Source organism: Lygodium microphyllum, chromosome 19 (assembly GCF_053477565.2).
Source record: "Lygodium microphyllum isolate KBCC chromosome 19, Lygodium_microphyllum_v1.1.10, whole genome shotgun sequence".
Classification (NCBI taxonomy): domain Eukaryota; kingdom Viridiplantae; phylum Streptophyta; class Polypodiopsida; order Schizaeales; family Lygodiaceae; genus Lygodium; species Lygodium microphyllum.
Genome location: NC_141153.1, coordinates 140,012,751 through 140,036,692, shown reverse-complemented (window position 1 = coordinate 140,036,692; position 23,942 = coordinate 140,012,751). Strand labels below are relative to the sequence as shown.

The window sequence follows — 23,942 nt, the reverse complement described above, 5'->3', positions numbered from 1 at the left end:
TGGCTGCCCGGCCACTTTTTGGTCACTGTTGTGGGGCGCCCATTTTAGGGCATTTTTAGGGTTTGCACCCATTTTAGGGTTAGGGTTAGGGTTTGTCCTTTTGCCTATTTATAGGCAGCACCCCTCCCCACTTGATCACTTGTCTTCTTGCAGATTCCGACACTCCTTCTCCCCTGTGATGGTGCTGCCATCATCATCAGCCTGATCTGGTGCCCTCACTGACGCTGTGGGCTGCATGCAGGGACTGATCAGTCTCCTTCCGCCTTTCCGTTTGTATTCAGCATTCATTTCAGTTAGTGCAGATTTCTCTTCCTTATTTTCTGCTTTCTCTCTCTCTCTCTCTCTCTCTCTCTCTCTCTCTCTCTCTCTCTCTCTCTCTCTCTCTCTCTCTCTCTCTCCGTGTTCGTATTCCCTCTTCCGCAGCGCACTCTCACATGGTATCAGAGCCGAAGGAGAGTACACGGAGCTGAGATTTACGCGGGAGATCACCCAAAATCTTTGCGTTTGCTGCTGGCCTCATCCCCAACAGTCAAGGCGGCCCCTCCAAAGGCTGCCACGTGTCACCAGCCTTGCATTTGCTGCAGGCGCCCCCCTCCAGAGGCTGCCATGTCATCAACCACCACTTCCTGCTTGCGTTTTCAGTCAGGGCGGCCACTCCTACAGCTGGGCGACACTCCTCCAGCCTGCGCCTTGCTGTTCAGGCTGTCGTTCCATCTCCAGGCGGCTCTTTTCCTGCTGGCGACCTATTCCCAGGCTGCATTTTGGTGCTGGCGGCTTCTGTCTTGGTGCTATTCATCAGACAACCTTGCGTTTTGCAGCTCCAGGTGTCTATAGGCCTCCCCTGCCTGCATTTTGGTGATTGGTGGCCATAATGTTGGTCATTATTCGGCATCGGCAAAGTTTTCTTTGGTGTTTTGCAGATTGGAAGATGTCTTCTCATCAGTTTACGGGCTTTGATGACTCAGATGAAGAGCTTTTGTCTCAACACTCATCTGAACGGAGGCGTGATTTCTATCACGAGGACTGTCGTCCGGAGGCTATTTCTCTTTCCCGTCCCCCTTCTATTCATGTATCTCGGCAAGCCCCTTCCAGTGGGCCGAAGATGCAGCCTTTGGTACCCCCTGTACAGGTACCCGTACTTCCTTAGCTGCCCAAAGAGGACCGGTTGGATGGCTCCAACTTTTCTCTATGGTCCTGCAAGGTGGAGTGTATCTTGGACTCCTTCGATCTTTGGGAGCTTGTTTCTGTTTCTATTCCCCGGCCTAAGGTGGATCCTGCAGATGGGACGTCTATGGATCGTGCAGCCTTATGGGATCGGCTCAATTCTAGAGCCAGATCTTTCCTCTTTCTGAGTTTGCAGGATTCTGTCCTTGTTCATGTTCATAGGTTGAAGACTGCAGCAGACGTGTGGAGAAAGCTCGCGTCTCTCTATCAACAGAAGACGTTTGCCCATCGGATATCTCTCGAAAAGAAGTTGTAGATGCTCGCTATTGATGATAGTCCTTCCATGAAGGACCACATCAACCGATTACAGGATATGAGGGATGAGCTTGCATCCCTCGGTCGGACGATATCTTCTGAAGACATGGCTATGATTCTCTTGACTCAGTTGCCATCGCCTCGGTTTGATGTCTTCTACACCATCCTTCTTACATCGAGGACCCATGAGAAGCTTCTATGGGAGGAGCTTGCCCCGCTTGTCTTGGAGCATAACGAGCGACTCAGAGAGGTCAGTGCTAGTGGATCCAACTCCATTAGAGCCTTTGTTGCAGGTTCGGGAGAACAGAAGAAGAAGAAGAAGTCAAAGGCTAAGAAGAAGGACAGTTCTTCAGGCTCTGACTCAGCTTCAGAGAGACCGAAGTGCCCACACTGTGGGAAAGGGACACATCCCGAGGAGAAATGCTGGAAGAAGTACCCTCACCTTCGTCCAGGAGAGAAGGGTGGATCTACATCGGAGCCTTCTTCTACCTCTACACCCACTGTTACCCATGAGTCATTGTTCCTTCATATCCATGTTTTGGAGGAGGATCCTTCTTCCGTGGCTGCAGTGTCTTCTGCGTAGCCTTGGTTAGTGGACAGTGGTGCTTCGAGTCATATGACTCCCCGAGGTGATTTGTTACAGGATCTCCGTCCATCAGAGGGTTCAGTCACTGTTGGTGACATTTTATCGATGCCTATTAGTGGTGTTGGCACATTGCCTTTGTTTACCGACCGACCTTCGAGCTCCTTTTCACAGGCCCTACATGTTCCAGATTTGGGCCTTCCCCTCCTCTCAGTTTATGGCCTTACGAGGCTTGGCACACGAGTGATCTTCACCGAGCATGCCGTTGTTATTGAGGATTCTTTTACCGGAGCTGTCTTATCTACAGGTTGGCAGGAGAGCGGGCTTTACAGGCTCCATTCCCCTTCTTTGATGCAGGACCCTCCGAGGCAGTCTATTGCTACACCCGTTCCCGCTTGTGCACCTTCTATTCCACAGGTTCCTTCCCATCCCCCACCTTCTCCTCCGGTGGTTCCCTCGTACCCCCCATCCCTTTTAGCGGGGGACGATCTCGGTGATGCGGCTGTGCCCTGGCCCCTAGTGTTTTAGAGGGGGGTTCCCAAGATCGTGAGGAGCTCCTTCAACAGCAGTCTACATCGACGGACTTCATCGACATTGACATTCCTCTTGCCACCCCAGGATCTATTTCTTCTTCGGCCTTCAGCCACATCCAGGATCTGAGAGGGGGTGTTAGCAGTCATGTTTGTCATGCCTTGTCATCTCCTGCCTGTGAGCCTCAGTCTGAGTCAGACGAGGACATTAGGAGCTCTGACATGTCTGTCATGTGTTATGATGGGGGAGGCTAGTCACTCTTGACTGGCTGTCTTAGGATGTGTATTTCTTTTTGGCCTCTTTTAGTGGGCAGCCACTGGCTGCCCGGCCACTTTTTGGTCACTGTTGTGGGGCGCCCATTTTAGGGCATTTTAGGGTTTGCGCCCATTTTAGGGTTAGGGTTAGGGTTTGTCCTTTTGCCTATTTATAGGCAGCCCCCCTCCCCACTTGATCACTTGTCTTCTTGCAGATTCCGATACTCCTTCTCCCCTGTGATGGTGCTGCCATCATCATCAGCCTGATCTGGTGCCCTCACTAACGCTGTGGGCTGCGTGCAGGGACTGATCAGTCTCCTTCCGCCTTCCCGTTTGTATTCAGCATTCATTTCAGTCAGTGCAGATAAGAATCTGTGAGGTTTAAGAATCTGTGAGGTTTAACTTTCACAAATATCTCAAGGGGCTACATCTTTTCCCATTAAAACCTCCTAGAGCTCAACCATTTACCCCTTTGAACAGACATGAACAAACAACCAAGAACATGTACTTTCAAGTGAGAATTGTCTTCTAAAATACTAACAACATTTACTTTCAAGTAAAAACTCAGAACATACAATCTGAACTGACATCAGTAAATCTGGACTGACAGTAGGTCCTTTCTACTATCAGTTCAGTGCAAAACTGACAGAAGCAAATCTGAACTGCAGACATGAAATGACTAAACAAAGCACCTGCATTCTAAGTTATTTGTCAGTTGAACTGACAATAGATCCTACAGGCTACCATAAAAATAGACTAGCAGTGTAATAAACATGGAATAACAAGCTGATAGTAATGAACCTGGAATGGACTGATAGTTTGTCATCTGAACTGACAGGTGCAGATCCTAATGTAATAATGAATTGACAGTATAATGAGCTTAGAATAATGAATTGACAGTATATACTATCTGCTGCATGTACATTCACAGTCATGTACCATTTTCTGGAGTGAGAAACTACAGTTTTCTACCAAGGGACAACCATGTACTCTGTTTGCCTCTTTCTGCCAGTCAAAACTTCCAGTGATGTCTACAGTGAACTAGTTGAATCTTATCACATACAATCTAGTAGAATCATCAGCACAGACTACCTCATTGTGTTCTCCTGACTCACATTGTTCCTGTGCCAAATGCCTCTCCCCCATCTTTGGCATTGGATCCTCCCAAGGTCAATTCAAATCTTTGGGGATAGACCAGCATCTGGGTCATAGTTGGAATAATCCCTCACATCCAAAACCCCAGACGCCATAAGCTGTTTAGTCTCCTGTCTCTCTGGAGAGCTCATCCTTTTTAATGGGCATCAAGAAGAACCGTTATCATCTTCCTCCCATTTTCATTATACCTGAGAGGCCCTTCCTAGTAGACCCATGATACAATGTCTTGAAGATGCAGTTTGTCAAACAGTTTATATACTTCTGCCATGGAACCACATCTTCCATACATGTCTATTGACATGTTGCCAACAAGGAGATCTATATCTGATCCTAATTTACTTAACTTAACATGTATTTTTTGGCCTCCTTCTAAGGATCTTGTGAGGCTACAAGATTTCAAAGACAGAACAAGTGTGACTGCATCAAGAAGGAGATCTCAATATGTATTTCCTTGCCTGCTCTTAATGCCCCCAAGGTGCCACAAGCTTTCAAGTACATGACAAAGGTAACAGCATCTGTAGGTATGCTTTGCAGTTGCATCATTTTTGTAACATCTCAATGCTTCTTCACAAGGCCGATGTTCTACATACCCAGCAAGCATCGCATTCCATGTGACCACATCTCGAACATCAAAGCATCCTATCAATTTTTTCTCCAGCCAAGGCTGCAACCTACGAGTGAATAGTATGGGGAGGCGAAGATGGCCCCATTTCAACAGAGAGTATTAGCATTCCAAAAGAAACATTAGCATCAGAGAATGTGTAAACCATCAAAAGCGTTGCTATTGCAGTTAAGCACGGTAACTTACTATCTATAAGATCGTAAGGAAACACATCCTCCTGCTTGCTTAATGTATGTCTCATAATCTCTAGATTTGGCACGAATCCAATGTCCTTCAAGTGCCAGCCTAAGATGTCCAGCATGCCCAATATATGCTCACCATGGTTGTCACTCACAGCAAATACATGTGCTCCTTTGTTCACCTCAATTGATGCACTGGTAGACTTTTTCTTTGCTTCAAAATGCATTCTCATCTCTCCGATTCTGTCAGCATCACTGCACCTACCAGCACCGGCATAATTCAGCAAGTACACAGAATCTCTTCTCATGGGTAGCTCAGCATGCCTTCACCAAATTTTGCTGCCTTGTGCACACGTCCTGATCTTCCAGGATCAACCATACGGTCATCTACCAAGGGATGGGCAGGATTGTTTGGAGACATATTGCCTGATTATCTCAAAGTAATTTCAAGTGTAGGAATTGTATTCACGACCTATGAGTTTATGAGTTTCTTATCAACTCAGTTATGTGACTAAATAGTGTTATTATCCTGGCAATACCATGGAGATCACTATATTGTGGGCTTTTCATGGAGGTAAATTTCTGCTGTTTCAAGTGTTAGGGCAGGATAACCTATATCCTTCCCAGGAGAACTTCAGAAAATCTGGATGACTTATGAGTTTGACATCCAGAATGAAAATGCATACTAAATTGTTTCCAACATCATTTGCTTGATTATTGGTTATGCAGAGAATTAAATTGGAAGTATCAAGGTGAAACCAAGCAAGATGAAAGGACAGTATTTCTGATAGTAGACCCTACGAAAACAGCCCAAACATGGTCTAGATAGCATCATCTTGAATTCATCCTGAACTCTACAAGGCTAAGAAGAGAATGAACAAGCAACCAAGAACATGTACTTTCAAGTAAAAATTGTCTTCCAAATTACTTACTTGGCACAATATTGGCCTGCTCAAATCTACGAGACAGCCACCAATGTGTCTTCTTGGCAAGGAGCACAGCTGATTGTGGCTCTGACAAGGTGAATACAGCCCAATACAGGTTTGAACAGCAGCAGATCTGATTGCAATCGCAGCAGCCACCACTTGCAATGAGTGCAAACAATCATGTCTTTGACTAATATGATTAGTAGGTTTAAGCAAAGACATTGTCTTATTCTACAAATCCGATGTATACCCTACAACAAACTCATACTAAGGATGAAACCTCCCCCCACAACAAACCTCATATAATATGTTATACTGAGGATGAAATCTCCCCCTACAACGAACTCATAAACCACATTATGGACCCCTTTCTTGTGTCTTACACCTGTCTTCCCAGATGTTTGCATCAGCATAGATAATGGACATGAAGTACATTAGATTCCAATTGCAAGATTTGATTGAAGCAGCATCTTCCCAGCTCCAGATTGCTATATCTCATGCAAGCAAAAAGAAATGATGTCCATCTGAGCCTCGTGAGGTAATAGACATGAACCTGATAGAAGATTGGACACAGCAGAGAAAAGAAAATTGCAAATCTGAACTGACATCATTAAATTTGGACTGACAATAGGTCCTTTCTATTATCAGTTCAGTGCAAATCCGAGAAGCAAATTTAACTATAGACACTTATATTGGTTCATTTCACATAGATTCAATCTGAACTGCAGACATTTATACCTAGTATACACTAATATAGGTTCATTTCACATAGAGATGCAATCAATGTAGCCACGTAAAAAGCCCCAAAACATGCTTATTTTATGTAAAAACCCTAAAATGGGGCGCCGTTTGAGAGTTAAGTGGGAGAGGACCGAGAATCCAAACTTTCTATAAATAGGCAGCCTGTCCTCCACTCTCTCAATCTCATTTTTTGCAGTTTGCTAGTGCTAGAGCTTTGCTGCCCACACCCTGTTTGTGGAGGATGTCTCAAACGAAGCTGCCCCAACCTTGCGCCCATCCACTGATGCTTGTTTTGCTGCCTCCACCTTGTTGCGTAGTCACCAACTAATCCAGCCTGTCTCCAAGGCTGTGTTTGTTGATTGGCGACATCATCCTCAGCTTGGCGACACCATCCTCAGTCGACTTCTCTCTCTGCCTGGCGACATCCTGGAGGCTCTCCTTGATCTAGGCGACAATGTTCCCAGCTGGGTTCACACTCTCTGCTGCCACCTGTCTTCCCACTGACACCTGGAGCTTGCGTTTGCATCCTTCTACTGTCGCCCAGGCTGATCTCCATCTCCAAGTACTTGTGTTTGCTGCATATTCCCTCTCCTCACTGCCTGTCTGCATCAGATCCAACCTCCATAGCTGTGTTTGCTGGTGTTTGACCCTCAAAGGCTGCTTTGCTATGTTTCGGGATCCGTTCGGAGTACAACACAATCTCCAACTCATTATCTTTGCATCCATCTTTGAGACACGAGAGTTCAAGGTTCAAATTTCATTCCATGCACAGTTTGTTTGCTACATGAGCATTGTATATTCAGTAGTCATTCACTTCAGTATTCACTGTGTTCATTGTCTATGAGTTACCCTAACCCTATCTATGTTCTATGTTATCAGTTTGTGCTTTATCGTATGATTGGTTTTGTGTTTTCTGTGTTTAGAGCATTTCTTCACGTGGTATCAAAGCCAAGTTCTCTTTGAGAAACCTAGGACTTTGATCGGAAAGCTTATCATAGAAGCAAGAACAACAAAAGGGTAGATGACTTCGAACACTTCATCACCGCTTCACTCTCCCGAGCCAAATCCATCGAGAAACGAACAGGAGTGGACCTCACAACTTGCTCCAAACGCTTCCGACATGGCCGGCGAAACATTGGACTACCATGGAGCCCACAGACCATATGAGATTTCACATGCAAATACGATCTCTATTGGGTGTAAAGTTTCTTCGGGTGTAAAGTCCCTTGATCTCCGTGTGTATAAACTTATACGGGTGTGAACACACCCTTATTTTGTACCCTAACATATAAATACATTTTATTCTTTGTGTACTGTGACTTTTTGCTATACTCATCTTGGGATTCTCTCACTCTCACTCTCAACACTACTTCTGCTCCATTTCTGTCATGCATTCCATTGCGCACTCATCCCAACAAACTGGTATCAGAGCTGCGCCAAGAGTGCGCGTGCTTCCCGAGGACAGAGCGAGTCAGTTTCAGCTCGCGCTCTCGAAGAAACATCAGGTGACAGTGTTTCAGATTCGTTTTTTGCTCAAATAGGCCAGGTGTAGTTTTTCCAGGCCAGCATGGCAGCAGACATGTGGAGCGTGGCAGCAGCAGGCAGTCAGGCAGGCGACAGGTCAGTTTTGACCAGGCGAGGCAATCGACAACGTTTTCAGGCTGGCGGAGACCACACGACAGTAGGTGACTGCTCACAGCAGGTCAACGGCTGCCTTTTGTCACGTTTCAGGCAGTCTTTTCTTTCGTTGGTTTTTTTTTTTTAAATCTACAAGCAATCCCCCTGCTCACTGAGACGGGGGTTCGCACGCATAAGCACAGTTCTTAGATTTGTGCAGATTTGTGCCTGCAAATTTGGGGCTTTTCCCACATTTGATGCTGTTCATGCATAACAATGACATTGGACACAGAAATTGCAGAAATTGTGCATATTGGCCTTGAAAATTTTGGGGCTTTTCATGTATTAGTGAAATTTTGCTCAACTAATCTGAATTTACTGACATTGGTACATATTTGGACTCGAGAAATTTGGGAATTTTGCAAAATTTTGTTAAATTTGCATGTTTTATGCTCTTGGAAACATGTATTAATGCGATTGGGGCAGATTGGCCAGTGATAATTTGGGGCTTTTGCTGAAATTTATGGATTTTGGCAAAATTGATGTGTGAAACGCACTTTGGGGATATTGCTGAAGCAATTTTGGTGCTATAAGCAGCGTAATTTAAGTTTGTTATCTCCCATTTGTGAGATTTTGAAGAAATTGCAGAGAATTTTGGTGTTTTTGTGTATCAAAAGTACTTTCGAGCACATATGTATGCAGTACACATGTAAGGCAGCTCCTATTGAGTTGATGTATTACTCAATATTCATGGTGCAGCAGTCTTAGTGATCATTTGTAGATCTGGGATTGTTGCAAATGTATTTTTGGTGATATTGCTGAAGTGGGAGTCACCTTGCAGTGGTGCATGCATGGAATGTATGCTGAAATCTCAGTTATATTGATAAAAGTCATCCTTTCTACTGTTGTACATGTATTTGGAAACAAATCTTGCTCTTATCTCTTGAAATTTTGGGCTGAAATTAGCTGAATATTCAGCTTGTTATTTACTGTCATAAAATACAGCATTGGTACTTGGCACTTTATTGAATAATGGCCACTAATGCTTCTAGCAGCAATGACACTAAATCCCTTCTTGAAATCAAGAGGTTTGATGGCACTGGCTTTGATCTATGGAAGGACAGGATGCAAGGCATTTTGTTTCTCAAGGACTGTGATGACTCTCTTGGAAACCAAGCCTGCAGCTATGACAGATGAGGATTGGGCTAGACTCAACAAGAAGGCCATTGCATACATTAAAATGACTATGTCTGATGATATACTTACAGACATTAAGCATCTTGATACGGCTTATGCCATATGGAAAAGGTTAATGGAAACTTATGAAAACACAACTCCAGTTAATCAAATGCATCTCATGAGCAAGCTTGTGAACATGGAGTTGGATGAGTCTAAGCCAGCATCTAAGCATTTGAGTGCTTTCACAAGAATTTTGAGTCAATTGCAAGACTCTGGTTTTCGGCCCTTCAATGATAAACTGAAGGCTATTTTCTTGTTGATGACTTTGCCTAATAGCTAGGAGTCTTTGGTTGTTTCACTAAGCAACAACCCTACTTTAACCTTTGATAGTATTAGGGGCCCTATTCTCAATGAGGAGATCATAAGAAAGTCCAGCGGAGAAAGCAATGGTTCAGCCTATTATCTTAGAGGCAGGTCAGAGAAGAGAGGTAATGCAGGAAATAAAGAAAAAAGCAGGAGTAAAAGCAAGGGCAAACAACAGGATGTTACTTGCTAGCAGTGTGGGCGTAAAGGGCATAAAAAGCCCAATTGTCGGTACTACAAGAAAAAGCAAGAAAGAAAGAAATAGCAAGGAAAGAAAAAGAAGGATGACAAGAAAGATGATGGCAGCTTTCCCTCAAAAGAAGTTGCAAAGGCAAATGTTGCATCTAGTATGGTCATTGAAGAGCTCTCTGACACTAGAGAGATACTTGTTGCAGCCTCAAAAAATGCATTACATGTTGATTAGCCACTTAAAAGGCCCAAAATATGGTTATTTTATGTAAAAACCCTAAAACCCGGTTTGAGAGAGTTAAGTGGAAGAGGATATAGGCAGTTTGCCTTTCACTCTCTCAATCTCATTTTTACAATTTGCTGGTACTAGAGCTTCGCTGCCCACACCCCATTTGCGGAGGACATCTCAAACGTGTTAGCTTGCCTATGTTAATCATGTCAGTCTATCATCTCCTAGTTGTGAGCTCCTGTCAGAGTTTGACGGAGACATACGAGCTCTGGCAGTTTAGGTGCATTTTCTTCATTTGTCGACTTCTTGTGTGCATTCCTAGGCCAATTTCTGATTTTCACACTCTACCTCTACCTATTGGACATTGTCATTGTCATTTGGGATTGTTCCATGGCCTTTCCTATTTTTTCTCGCATTTTGTCGACTGTGACCAACATTTAATGTTGGTTGGCCAACTTTTTGGGCACCTACAGGTGAAAGTTGGCCAGATTTGGGCATTTATGGCTATTTATAGCCACCACCCCTCCCCCACACTTGGCAAACACACACTCTTCAGTGTTCAGTCTTTCATTTGCACGTACACACTTTGACACTCAGACACTCCATGCCTGGTACTGCCACCGTCATCAGCCTGATTTGATGCCCCACTAACGCAATGGGCTACATGTAGGGATTGATCAATCCATCCCCATTGTATCAGTATTCTTCTTTAGTCACTGTAGTATTCTTCCTTCATCTTTTGCTTCCTCTCTTTCTCTCTCTCTCTCTGTGCTTCTCTCTATGTTCATGTTTCTCTTCCGTTGCGCACTCTCACATGGTATCATCACCTAAGTGAGGACAGTTTGGAGATTTATCGTAGAAGAGCAGGTGTTCTTCATAAAGGAGCAGCCCAGATCTTCAAAATGCAGATTTTCAGCCTGTCTTTGCTGCATTTACAGCCCGTACAAGTGATCTAGTGCCCGATCAACCCTCCTGGCAGCTAGGCAACATCTCCTAGAGACTAGGCAATAGCATCCGAGTTTCAAGTGGCCCTTGTTTCCTACGCTTTGCTGAAAACGCAAATTCCCTAGTGTAGACGACTACTTCCTAGTACAGGCGACAGCTTCCTGGTGCAAGTGACCCCTTTTTGGTGGCAAGCGACAACTTTCTACGAACAAGCTGCACATCTACAGACATTGTAGTTGACTATCGTTTGTTTTCCGCGCTGTCTTCATCAAATGCAGCTTTCTAGGTGATTGCAGGATCGAAGATATCTTAGCAATTTATATGCTTTGATGACTCGGAGGAGGAGCTTCTTTCCACACACTCCTCTGAGCGAAGACGCGCCTATCGTTGGTAGGAGGAGACTCCCATTCACACCCATCCCTCTTCTATTCATCTGTTCATAGAGGACTCGCTTTGAAGTGAAGATGCCATCCTTGATACCTGTGAGGGGGTGAGAGGATCGAGGTACAGCTGAGAGTGCAGTAGACAGTGTGAGAGTGAGAGAGACAGATGTAAAATATTACACGGCGCAACGAACAGAATCTGAGAAAGAGATAGAGAGAGTATACAACAGATAAGAGGAGAATCAGTAAATTCTTTAACTCCAAACAACTGATACAAAGATGGCTCTGTCCACCCGTGCGCTTCCACAGTGTGAAGCTTAGATGGCGATCTAGACAGAAGATAGGTGAAGAGCTTAAGGCTAGCTGGAACAACAACTCTGACTGGGTGAAAGATGAGTGATCGATAGCTATGAAGGGGTTTAGCTTTTATAGCTTGTGAAGGGGGTCATGATGGATGACCTTCCATATGCACTTGTGTCTGTTGACCTTCCATGTGCCCATGTGTCTGTTGACCTTCCATATGCACATGTGTCTGTTGACCTTTCATATGCACATGTGTCTGTTGGCCTTCCATGTGCCCATGTGTCTATTGACCTTCCATGTGCACCTCCACTAGTTGGCTAGGGAATATTCTAGGGAATATTCCCTTTACCATTGGCTAGGGCCCCTGATAACTCTCTTACCCCGCAACTCGATACAATGTGCCTCGATTTGCTACCAGCTTAACTACTCTGTCTAACCCAAAGATTAGACCCACAACGGTCACCTTTTTGCCATCCGGTCACATAGACCTCATCTGACATACAAGTCAGGACTCAACCAATGTCCGGGCTCACATATGGCTTCTCCTCATAATGGGGGCCTTACAACTTTGAGCACCATGGATCATTGGTAGCACCTAATGAGGGTGGGGCATTGATCATATCTAACACCCCCCCTCAATGTCCACCCATAGGTGAACTATCTCCTCGGCCCAATGCCGAGTCTCTGAAGATGAACTTGAAGCAGATCCTTCGTAAGTGCTTTGGTGAAGATATCTGCTCCATTAACCTCTGTTGGACAGTAGACCAATTCCACTATCGCATCCTCCATCAAATCACGCACATAGTGATACTAGATCTCTATATGTTTGGTGCGTGCATGAAACACTGGATTTTTGGCAATGGCGATGCAACTCTGATTGTCACATCTCAGCACAGTTGGTTCTTTATCCTGCACTCCCATATGCCATAGAATCCTTCTCAACCATACGGCCTCACATGCAGCAAAACAAGCTGCCTTGTACTTTGCTTCAATGCCACTGTTGGTTGCTTCTTACTAATCCAAGAGAAAATTCCTGAACCCAAAGAAAAACAATAACCAGAAACTGACTTCCTGGAATCAATGTCTCCTGCCCAATCTGAGTCACAGTTCCCCACAAGAGAAGTTCCGAAACTGTATGTGATACCATAGTCAAGAGTTTTCTTCAAGTATCTGAGCACCCGCATCCCAGCCTTCCAATGACTCTCATGAGGTTTGTTTGAGAACCTGCTCAAAACACCAACAGCAAAACTGATATCTGGTCTAGTGTTACACAAGTAGATCAGACTGCCGACCAACCTCCTATACCTCCCAATGTCTGCTAGTGCTGATGTATCCTCGACGGATAACTTTGCATTCACCTCCATAGGTGTAGCTATCTCCTTGCACTCCGTCATGCCAAATGCCTTCAAGATCTCCCATGCATACTTCTTCTGAGAGATGAAGATCGTCCACATATAGGACAATCACTACAGACTTTTTACCATCCCTGTAAACATACAAGTTAGCATCTGAGGCACATCTTTTGAAGTTTAGGTTTAAAAAGAACCTATCTATCCGCTGGTACCATGCTCTGGGGGCTTGTTTCAGCCCATACAATGCCTTCTTCAGTTTACACACTTTGTTCTCAGAATGGGGGGCCTCAAACCCTGGTGGCTGAGCCACGTACACCTCCTCCTTGAGGTCACCATTTAAGAACGCTGACTTAACATCCATTTGGTACACTGGCCACTTCTTGTGGGCAGCCACTGCAAGTACCGTGCAAATAGTGGTCATTCTGGCAGTTGGGGCAAATGACTCTTGAAAATCAAACCCTTCAACTTGTGAAAATCCTTGGGCAACCAGTCTAGCTTTGTATTTTTCTAAGGTACCATCAGCCTTGTACTTTACCTTCCAGATCCACTTGGTGCCAATAACCTTCCGCTTTGCTGGTCGACCCACTAGCTCCCAAGTGTCATTCTTCATTATGCTGTCATACTCCACCTGCATAGTAGCCTTCCATGATGGATCTGCAAGTGCTTCTTCTAAATCAGTTGGCTCCTTTACTTCTCTCATAATCTCAACTATCAAGGCCATATTGACTATGTGAGCAAAAGCCCTCCGTTGCTCCTCTATTCTCTGAGACCTCCTTGGTCCTTCTGCCTTCTCCTCAACAGATGCAGGCATAGGATTATTGTGGTCATAGAGCTGCTTCACCCAGCGCGGCAATAGCTTTTCCGGTGGAGTGATGTCAGGTTGGTGAACTTTTTCCTCATCATCTGAAGATGACGCTTCCTCCTCCTTAAGGATAGGGATAGCTCTCGGGACAGGTTCATAGTGGACTACTTCTTCACTTGATGATAAAGTGGAAGAACTTGCCTTCTCCTCCTCCACTGTATGCGGCTCCTCCTTGAAAACCACATCACGGCTCGTGATGATCTTCTTTGCCTCTTGGTCATATAATTTGTAAGCCTTCTGCTCATCACTATAACCCAAGAAGATACATTTTCTGCTTTTTGGTTGTAACTTGTTTCTCTTCTCATCTGGAACATGTGCATAACATTCACATCCAAAAATTCTGAAATGTGAGACAGATGGTTTCTTACCAGTGTAAGCCTCATGAGGTGTTTTTCCCTTGAGAGCCTTTGTATAGCTCCGATTTAGAATGTAGACTGCAGTATTAACAGCTTCAGCCCAAAAATGGTTAGGCAATCCCTTGCCCTTTAACATGCATCTTGCCATCTCCACAATGGTGCGATTCCTGCGTTCCACAACACCGTTCTGCTGAGGTGTGTGAGGCATCGTCAATTGACGCTTGATCCCTTTGCTCTTGCAAAAGCCTTCAAACTCCTTTGAGTTGAACTCACCACCACCATCTGTTCTAAATTTCTTCACACTTTTCCCTGTTTCATTCTCAACAAGTATTAGCCATTCTTTAAACTTACCAAAATCTTGAGCCTTATCACGAAGGAAGTACACCCACATCTTCCTACTGTAGTCGTCGACAATCAACATAAAATAAGAAGATCCCCCCAAGGCCTGTGTAGGCATCTTACCATACAAGTCAGCATGCACCAACTCTAGAGGAGCCTGTGCTCTATTCTTGCTTTCTTGTGGAAATGCCTTTCTGTGTTGCTTGCCCATCATACAAGCTTCACATGGTTCCTTCAATTCAGTTATTGTAGGTAGGTGAGCAACCATACCTTGCTTTTGCATCTCCTTCAATACTACAAATCCGATGTGTCCAAACCTTTCATGCCAAAGCTTACTGGTGCCCACTCCAGCGGTGGCTGTAAGAGCACTTAGCTCATACAGGTTGTTCCTTCTTTCTCCTTTGCCAACAATTGTGCCAGCACTATCAATAATTTCTGCACCTGTCTTCTTGAACCTCACTTCATGACCAAGATCAGTTATGGCAGCAAACTGATAAGAGATTTCTCCTGATTTCGGGAACATACAACACATTTGAAAGCTTTTTGACTTCACCATTTGCAGCAACAAAAGAAATAGTACCTGTGCCCGCAGCAGGGCATTTAGCATCATTTCTAACCGTCACAGTGATGGATTCTTGTAGAGGCTGCATAGAACTGTATAGACCTTTCTTGTTGGTCATGTGACGGGAGGCCCCACTATCCAACACCCATGAGTCAGTGGTAGATTCTTCTTGCGCCGAGGAGCACACTTCCTCAATGGTCGCCATGAATAATTCCAACTCTGCTTCAACCGTATTGGCTCTCTTTCCCTTTACTTTTAAGGGTACCATTCTTTTCATCTGCCTTCTTGACACGACAATCTGCAATTGCATGTCCTTTCTTCTTGCAGTAGAAGCACTCTCCTTGAAACTTCTTCTTGCCGCCCTTCTTCTTTTTGTCACCATCATTTTTGGTGGAGGAAACACCTTTGCCTTTTGTATTGGCAGAGAATGCAGCATCTCCATTGTTGCTTCCTTCTCGGGCTTTCAGCCTCAACTCCTCCTCCATTAATAATGCACAAAACTCCTCAAAAGTCAAAGCTTGAGGTCTCACCTGAGTATTAAGGGCAGTTACTAGTCCATCAAACTTTTGTGGACAAATCCGAAGACACCTCCGAGCTAGCTCTTCGCTAGTCTTTTGTATCCCAGCGCCAGCCATCTGGTCGCGCAGATTCTTAATCCGAGTGATGAATGCTTCAACCGTCTCTCCTTCAGCAAACTTCTCCGCTGCTAGTTGATTCTCTACATTCCAAGCCTCTGACGCTTTGGTTGTATGCTGAATCAAAGTCAAAACACTGTCAGAACAACTTGTAACTAAGGCACACAATGCATCTGCATTCCTTCGTTTCCAAGCTCGCAGAAGATCTGCATTCGAAGAAATCATCACACTAGGATTTGATGGGTCGGAGGTAGGCTGTGGTTCTGCGTCAGTCCCTAGCACAGTCTCCAGAAGCTCATAAGAATCAAGGATAGTTGTAATTTTGAACTTCCACAAGGTGTAGTTTGTACCATCTAACTTGTCTTCGCTGAAGGTTGGTGGACGAATCCTCAGTGTTTGAATAGCCGGTACAGCAACACCACCTCCTGCACCGCTTCCGGAAGTCGACATAGTTTCTCTTTGCTGTTGAAGCCTTTGCCTCTTGCACGCTCTCCGATCTCTAGAGCCCCCTGGGCTCTGATACCATGTAAAATATTACACGCCGCAGCGAACAGAATCTGAGAAAGAGATAGAGAGAGTACACAACAGATAAGAGGAGAATCAGTAAATTCTTTAACTCCAAACAACTGATACAAAGATGGCTCTGTCCACCCGTGCGCTTCCACAGTGTAAAGCTTAGATGGCGATCTAGACAGAAGATAGGTGAAGAGCTTAAGGCTAGCTGGAACAACAACTCTGACTGGGTGAAAGATGAGTGATCGATAGCTATGAAGAGGTTTAGCTTTTATAGCTTGTGAAGGGGGTGTCTGTTGACCTTCCATGTGCCCATGTGTCTGTTGACCTTCCATATGCACATGTGTCTGTTGACCTTTCATATGCACATGTGTCTGTTGACCTTCCATGTGCCCATGTGTCTATTGACCTTCCATGTGCACCTCCACTAGTTGGCTAGGGAATATTCTAGGGAATATTCCCTTTACCATTGGCTAGGGCCCCTGATAACTCTCTTACCCCGCAACTCGATGCAATGTGCCTTGATTTGCTACCAGCTTAACTACTCTGTCTAACCCAAAGATTAGACCCACAACGGTCACCTTTTTGCCATCCGGTCACATAGACCTCATCTGACATACAAGTCAGGACTCAACCAATGTCCGGGCTCACATATGGCTTCTCCTCATAATGGGGACCTTACAACTTTGAGCACCATGGATCATTGGTAGCACCTAATGAGGGTGGGGCATTGATCATATCTAACAACAGAGTGAAGTACGACACCCAAAAGAATAGACTGAAAGAGTGTAAAATGAAAGTACAAAGTACAACCCTTAAACCTTAGGGTTGTAGGGGGTGTTCACACCCGAACACGGTAAGTGCCCGTAAGTGTGTAACATAAGCACATAAGCACATACGAAAATAAGACTATAAGTCTGGGGAAAAAAACCTCTCCTACCAAGAGTAAAAAGTGCCCCAGTGTCCTACTGATCACCGACACTCCCATATGAGCGTAGGCGTAAGTGAGGCGTGAGTCAAATACCCAACAATACCCTCAATGCAAATGCTTGTCTTACCTTCATTGCCCAAAGCACAAACTCCATGGTTCGAACTATTTGTTATGGTCATATAAGGTGGAGTACATACTCGACACATTCAATCGTTGGGCTCTTGTTTCTGATTCTATCCCCTGTCCTAAGGAGGATCTAGCAGATGGAACTTCTATGGACCATGCAGCCTTGTGGGATTGGCTCAACTCTCGAGCCAGACCTCTCTTTAACAGGATTCTATCCTTGTGCATGTTCGCAGGGTGAAGACTGCACCGGAAGTGTGAAAGAAGCTTGCGTCTTTGTATTAGCACAAGACGTTTGTCCACAAGATTTTCCTTCAAAAGAAGTTGCGGATGCTCAATCTTGAAGATTCCTCCTCTATGAAAAGCACATCACTAAGATGGAGGACATAAGGGGTGAGCTTGTCTCTCTTGGTCGGATGATATCCTCTGAAGACATGGCTACGATCCTTTTGACCATCTCCTCGGTTCGATGTCTTCTACACTAGCCTTATCATATCGAGGACCTGGAGACACTCTTATGGGAGGAGCTTTCACCATATCGCGGTTCACATCCGCAACCGTTCCCCGACTTTGCCTTACAAGACATGACTCCCTACGAGGCTTTCTTTGGTCAAAATCCTTCCATGTCTCACTTCCACATCTTTGGATGTGATGCATTTGTCCATATGGACAAGAAGAAGAGGAAGACGAAGCTTGACTCCAAGTCCGGGAAGCTCATCGTCGTGGGCTACAGTACTACCATGAAGGGCTATCGACTCTACAACTCGATGACACAGAAGCTTTAGGTGAGCAAGGATGTGATCTTTGACGAGGTTGTGGCCTCCGAGGATACTATTGATAGTTCTCTTGCAGGTGCTTCTTCGTCATCATTGAACCCTCCCCCACCGTCAATTCCTCTTCTCCCTTCTAGGTTTCCTCTTAGCACCCCTTCTTCGTCTTTGGCTCAATCCCCTCCTCCCTATGCTCGCTCTACCCCGGCCTCCCTACCACCTTTGATGGACACGACTACTTATTCTTCGCCGAGTAGTTCCATCCCTTCAGCCTCCTGTCTAGAGTCCTCTAGAAATACTCAACTGTCAAAGAGGGAGCCTTCTTCAAATGAGGAGGATTTACCTTCCCTTGGTGAGGGAGATTCCCTTCCACAAACAGATGCATTACAAGTACTAGAGACTAGTCAGTCTCCCTCGCAGTACGATGAGCCTATTCGGATTCCTCTTTGGTACTAACAACTCATGCAGTATTCTGATGTTTCTGACTTTCCTGCTTCTCCTACAACTCCACGCAGATCAACTCGCTTACAGGCCAGTGCAATAGTTCACTCTGTGTGAACTATGCTCTTATGTCACAGATTCTTCATGATAGCGAGTCTACTACAGTTGAGGAGGCTCTTGCACAGGATATTTAGCGTTAGGCCATGCAGATGGAGCTCAATTCTATCAAGTGTAATCAGACTTGGGAGTTGGTTCCGTGTCTGCCAAAGCGAAAGGTGATCGGTGTGAAGTGGGTCTATAAGACCAAGTACCTTACAAATGGTTCCTTGGACAAGCACAAAGCTAGGCTTGTTGCCAAGGGTTTTGCTAAAAGAGCAAGTTTGGACTATTTTGAGACTTTTGCACCTATGGCTCGGATGTCTACTATTTGGGCTATCTTAGCATTATACAAATGCATATCTATGATCCAAGACTTGCCATTCCAAAAGCGCAATAGTATTACATTCTCATTCAAAATCAAACTTCCTCATTTGAAAACAAACCTACTAGTCATAGAGCCTGTGTAATCCTTTGAATGATGCATGGTATTCATCTTTCTTATACTGCTTACAGTGACCCTATGCAATGATCCTAGATACTACTTGGGCCTTGTAATCATCCCAAACACTAACTTTAAGGTCCCAAATACTTGTAATGATCCCAGATGCTGCTAGCAATGATCCCATATATTGACTTCAATTCCAAATACCTAGAGTGATCCTAGATGCTGCCTATAGTAAACCTAGATACTGCAACCTACCTATGGTGATTCTAGATGCTAAAGCCTAACTTTGATACTAGATGTCAAACTTTGATTCTCAAACAAGAGAGCTGACACAAATTCAATGAATACTCCTACCAAATTTGCTACTGAGTACACTAGGAGAGATTTTGTAATTGAGTATACTGAGATCTTATAATGATAATACATGCAATGGTCTTCATCTTGTGTGTATGATAGAAGCATCAAATAGCACAATAATAATGATCCTCATCTTGAGGCCTTAAATCTAAAGCTAACTACCTACTTCAATCTAGAAAATATCAATAATATGTGAGCCCTGTAACAAGCATTCTCATTCTTGTTGTACCTGCACTTAGTGTGCTGCAAAAAACTACATCTTTATTGAACATCATGTTAGGTATTCGATGAACTTTTCCCTAGGTTCTCACATCTTGCAAACATGTCAATCAGAGAATCAGTCATTGAAACATCTACATACAGTCCAATTTAGACACATTGAATAGAATTGTTGCTCAAAAAAGTCCCACTAGTAGTACCTTCAAGTAATCAGCTAAAGTCTGTGGATTGGTGAGATGGAGTTTGAAATTGAAATCGCTCTAATCCCAATCTTGAAGGGTAGTTGAAGGAGTTGAATTCTTTTGCAATATGTTTTAAAACTATTGTTGCAAGCTGGCCACTAAAAATGTAAGTATACTTCCTACAATTCCAATCTAGAAGGATAGATGAAGATGAAGGAGATGAGTATTTTTTGCAAAACCTTTCCAAGATCTTTAGTAGAAGTTGAAAATATGCCCACCCAAAATGTATCTAACAATCAATTATGATAAGAGACCGTCACAATTGAGTATAAATATCACAGGCAGAAAGAGTTAACTGAACATTTTATTGTTAATACTGCTGTATCTAAGCAACCCAAGGATTCAACTGTAAGAATATGTCAACCCATAAGTCTTACTACTTGTAAACTTTTATCGTTTCCTAATAAATAAGATTCGGTTCGGATGCTAACGTAGATTTGCATAGGTACTACTTAGTCCCTACAGATCTAGGAAAAGACAACGTCTCATCCATAAAGAAAAGTGCATCACATGGCATTCAATGACAACACTATATAACCACATTGTAGCTATAAGCACAAGGCTGTACAACCTACCTATAAGTTCCTCATGCATAGCTAGACGAAAACATACAAAAGCATAGCAGAAAACTGCAGCACACAGAAGTCAGTGAAAGACTACAACCAAAGTGTAGTTGAAAGAGCATGGACAAAAACATACAGAAGCATAGGTGATTACTGTAGTCCCATCATCATTCAGACAAAAACATACAAAAGCATAGGTGATTACCGTAGTTACAGCAACATAAATAGGAAAGACAGACTATTTGCATCAGCACAAGTAAATCTCAAATAAGACCATTTTTACTATATAAACTTGTACCCCACTTCCAATGTTTCTATTCAACCATAGAAAAAAATCAGAACATCGTGTTTAGTCCAAACCAGAATTTCGCATTGATTTGAAAAATCCATCCTGGCTTGCGGCTTGTCTAAGTAAACTTCTAGTTCAGTCACGATGATTCTAGACCTAGCCAGTGTTCACGATATATGCTAGTGTCATTAATTTTCAAAAACCCACAACCCAGCCAGGATTTCAAATACAACACCTACAAGGCATAGGTCCTACAAAAACCAACAAGCTCATGCCGATTCTTGTTAGCAACAAGAGTGTTATAAAGCATATAAACAGTAAAGAATTCTGCTCTTAAAAAGGTACAACATTTTAACAAGGGGGGCATCCAAGCTATTTTGCACCAAAACAATATGTGTGGGTAGTATGGTATGAAGGTCGTACCAATTTGTATAAACCTTAAAAGATTATAACAGTAAGTATTAACATAGGATAAATCATAGTAACAACCAAGTTATGTCCTTACTTCCAGTTACTTATCATTATACTGATCAATCAAAACTGACAATTCCCAAGGTGTAAGGATTTTACCGAGGTACTTCAGAGATTCACAAGCTGTGTCTTGATAGTTTCACCTAGTAGTAGAAAAAATTGTGTTAACTAGTCCTACCAGCATAATCTAAGCAGTTACAAATAAGTGATTGTCATTCTTCAACATATTCATGATTACCACATACCCATATACAACACCAAGGCGGGCTTGATATGGATACAAAAATTCATGTCCTGAGTTCATTGTCAAGCTGAATCAACTACATCAGCTCATACAACGGGATTGTATGGCTCCATAGACCCCTCCGATGTTGCTCGAAAATATTGTCCACTCAAACGGCTGTAGTAATATTCTCCCTCCGGAGCCATCCAATAGGTAGGAAATGCATAGCACAACTCCCATCCAGCTGGTTTCTCAATATCCTTGACAACCCGAGAAAGAAAACATTCAGCCAACCCCTTCACCAAGGGCCTCAAAGGCTGAAGACGTCCGAGCTCATCAAGATGCTCAACAATATCAACCAAAACAGACCGCATCAACTCCAAATCTTTCAGCGGTAGGATATGATCAAGAAGAAATATGTTCTCAATTGGGCTTGGAGAGGCTGCAACCCATCGTCCATTCTTCTCGAAGCTTAACATCCTTTCAAACATATGAATACTATCATTGCGAAGGTTCTTAAATACACTGAGATAACATCCAATCATAGTGCGAATATTAAAAAGCTCAATAGGTTGCATGTAAGCAAAGACCTTGTCCTCAGCAGGTACCATCACTTTTGGGATTGCAATGTTCACTGCAATGTTGTACAACTTCTGTGACTTTTTTACCTCGAAGCTCAGGGTCGAGGGAGGAGGGGATGGAATCTGAATACCAAGAACCTCAGAAAAATAGGCTTGCAGTGGTACAGTTGGATCATAAATGGTTTGGTTATAGTATAGCCACCAAAAGTTTGTGTAGGTGAGTCTATCCAAAGGTTTTTTAGCCCATGGTCCCCCTGGTGCCACAAGTGGTTCAAGGTCAATAGCTCTGCTAGCAATACCACTTACAATTCCATCTAATGTACGCAAGCAAGAGTGTATGAGGTTGCTGACTGCCAACTCTCTGTTCAGAGCAAGGGGAGTATATAAGTCTGGATTAGCTGCCTCCAATTTGTCCAACCGAGCCTTGATTTGGGGAAGCTCAACAAAGGATGAAGTAAGCAGTGCTTTCAGGTCGTGTACCTCCTTCTCAAGCTCAGTTTCCTGCACTTTTGATCGCTTCAAAATCTCTCCACTAGTTGAGATTCGTCGCCTTGCTCGTATCTTGGAAGCCAAAAGGGTTTTATTGCTTGTAGCTCTCTTCTCAAGAGCTCTCCGCGCAGCACCCATTGATAAAGGATCAATTTCAGTTGTTCTAAACTCCACAGTCCGGGTTCCACCTGGGGTGTGTCCTGCATGGATATCCTCCAAGCTTTTTATAGATGGTACTATAGGAGAGGAAGCAAACAATAAAATAGAATCTGACGAAGGAGGCGGGGAAGGGACTGAGGCAGATTCCATGGCGAAGAGGTCTATAAGCAGTCGAAGAAATTAAAAGCAAGTACGTCTATCTTCTCGCCAAGAAAGTATTGAGCCTACTTTAGACGTGGAGCTAAAGGGAGATTTTTTCAAACCTTTTTTCTGGTTGATTTGATTTTTTTTATTGTTGTCTTATTTTTATCAATCACCTGCTTGTTAAAGGTAAGGTGCTTTGGCTTTGTAGCGTCCCGTTCCACTATTTGTCTTTTTCATGGTGTTCGGCTATAAGGCCCTTGTTCCTCTCCTTTGCGCTTGTTGTTTTCCTTCGCTTCCGTTGTTCGTTCTCTCCTTGTATCCATCCTTTGCTTCCTTCGCGAGTTTCGCTTCGCCTGCTTCGACTTCGTTCTCCGTCTAGGTAAGTTCATGTTAGTTTAATGACTACATTTAAACGTTTAATTACTTAGTTAATTACATCGACTACGATTATTGAATTAATTAGTTAATTACATCCTCGATTAGTTACGTTTAAATTAATTAGTTAATTACATGGATGTTTCAATTAATTAGTTTAACTAAGTATGATTAATTAAACAATTTAATGATTAGGATTAGTTAGGTTAACAAAGTAACTATTAAGATTAGTTAGTTTAGCTAAGTACAATTAATTAAATGATCAAATTATTAGTTATGTTTAATAATTAGTAAACGATTAGTTAGTTTAATTAAGTACGAATAGTTAGTAATGATTTAGTTAATTAATTAATTAATTAATTAGTTTGTTTAGTTAATTAGTTGGTTCATTAATTATTGGTAATGATTTAGTCAATTAAATTACTAGTTTAATGATTTAGTAGTGACCATTTAACTAAGTATAATTAATTAAACAATTTAACAATTAGGATTAGTTAGTTTAACTAAGTATGATTAATTAAACGATTAAACAATTAGTTAGTTCAACTAATAGTTAGTTTAACTAACAATTAGTAAGGATTTAGTTAATTAATTAAATAGTTAATATTTAACTTGGTAATTATTATAACTAATTAGTGTTATTCAATTAAAACTTAATATACATTAAATTAAGTTTACTAATACTTTCAGTATTTACATTGTTATTCATTTCTAGATAATTATA

The 23,942-nt window shown here is 43.1% G+C and overlaps 1 protein-coding gene across 5 annotated transcripts; it reads right to left on the bottom strand.

Moving 5' to 3' along the window:
• Positions 1-3,545: 3,545 nt before the first annotated feature.
• Positions 3,546-23,204, bottom strand: LOC148020440 (uncharacterized). Of its 5 annotated transcripts, none has more exons than XR_015694969.1 (4): positions 23,017-23,204; positions 5,736-5,862; positions 4,811-5,064; positions 3,546-4,673 (listed from the first exon to the last, which is right to left on the bottom strand). XR_015694969.1 is itself a non-coding variant. In XM_087700746.1 (1 exon), the coding sequence occupies exon 1, from the start codon at positions 22,847-22,849 to the stop codon at positions 21,578-21,580; it is 1,272 nt and encodes a 423-aa protein (XP_087556872.1). In that variant the 5' UTR covers positions 22,850-22,885; the 3' UTR covers positions 21,218-21,577. The 5 variants fall into 5 exon arrangements, 1 of the variants encoding a protein (XP_087556872.1); XR_015694968.1 differs by lacking the exon at positions 23,017-23,204 and adding an exon at positions 22,532-22,885 and having other exon boundaries at positions 5,736-6,282; XR_015694966.1 differs by lacking the exon at positions 23,017-23,204 and adding an exon at positions 22,532-22,885.
• Between the last annotated feature and the right edge of the window lie 738 nt (positions 23,205-23,942).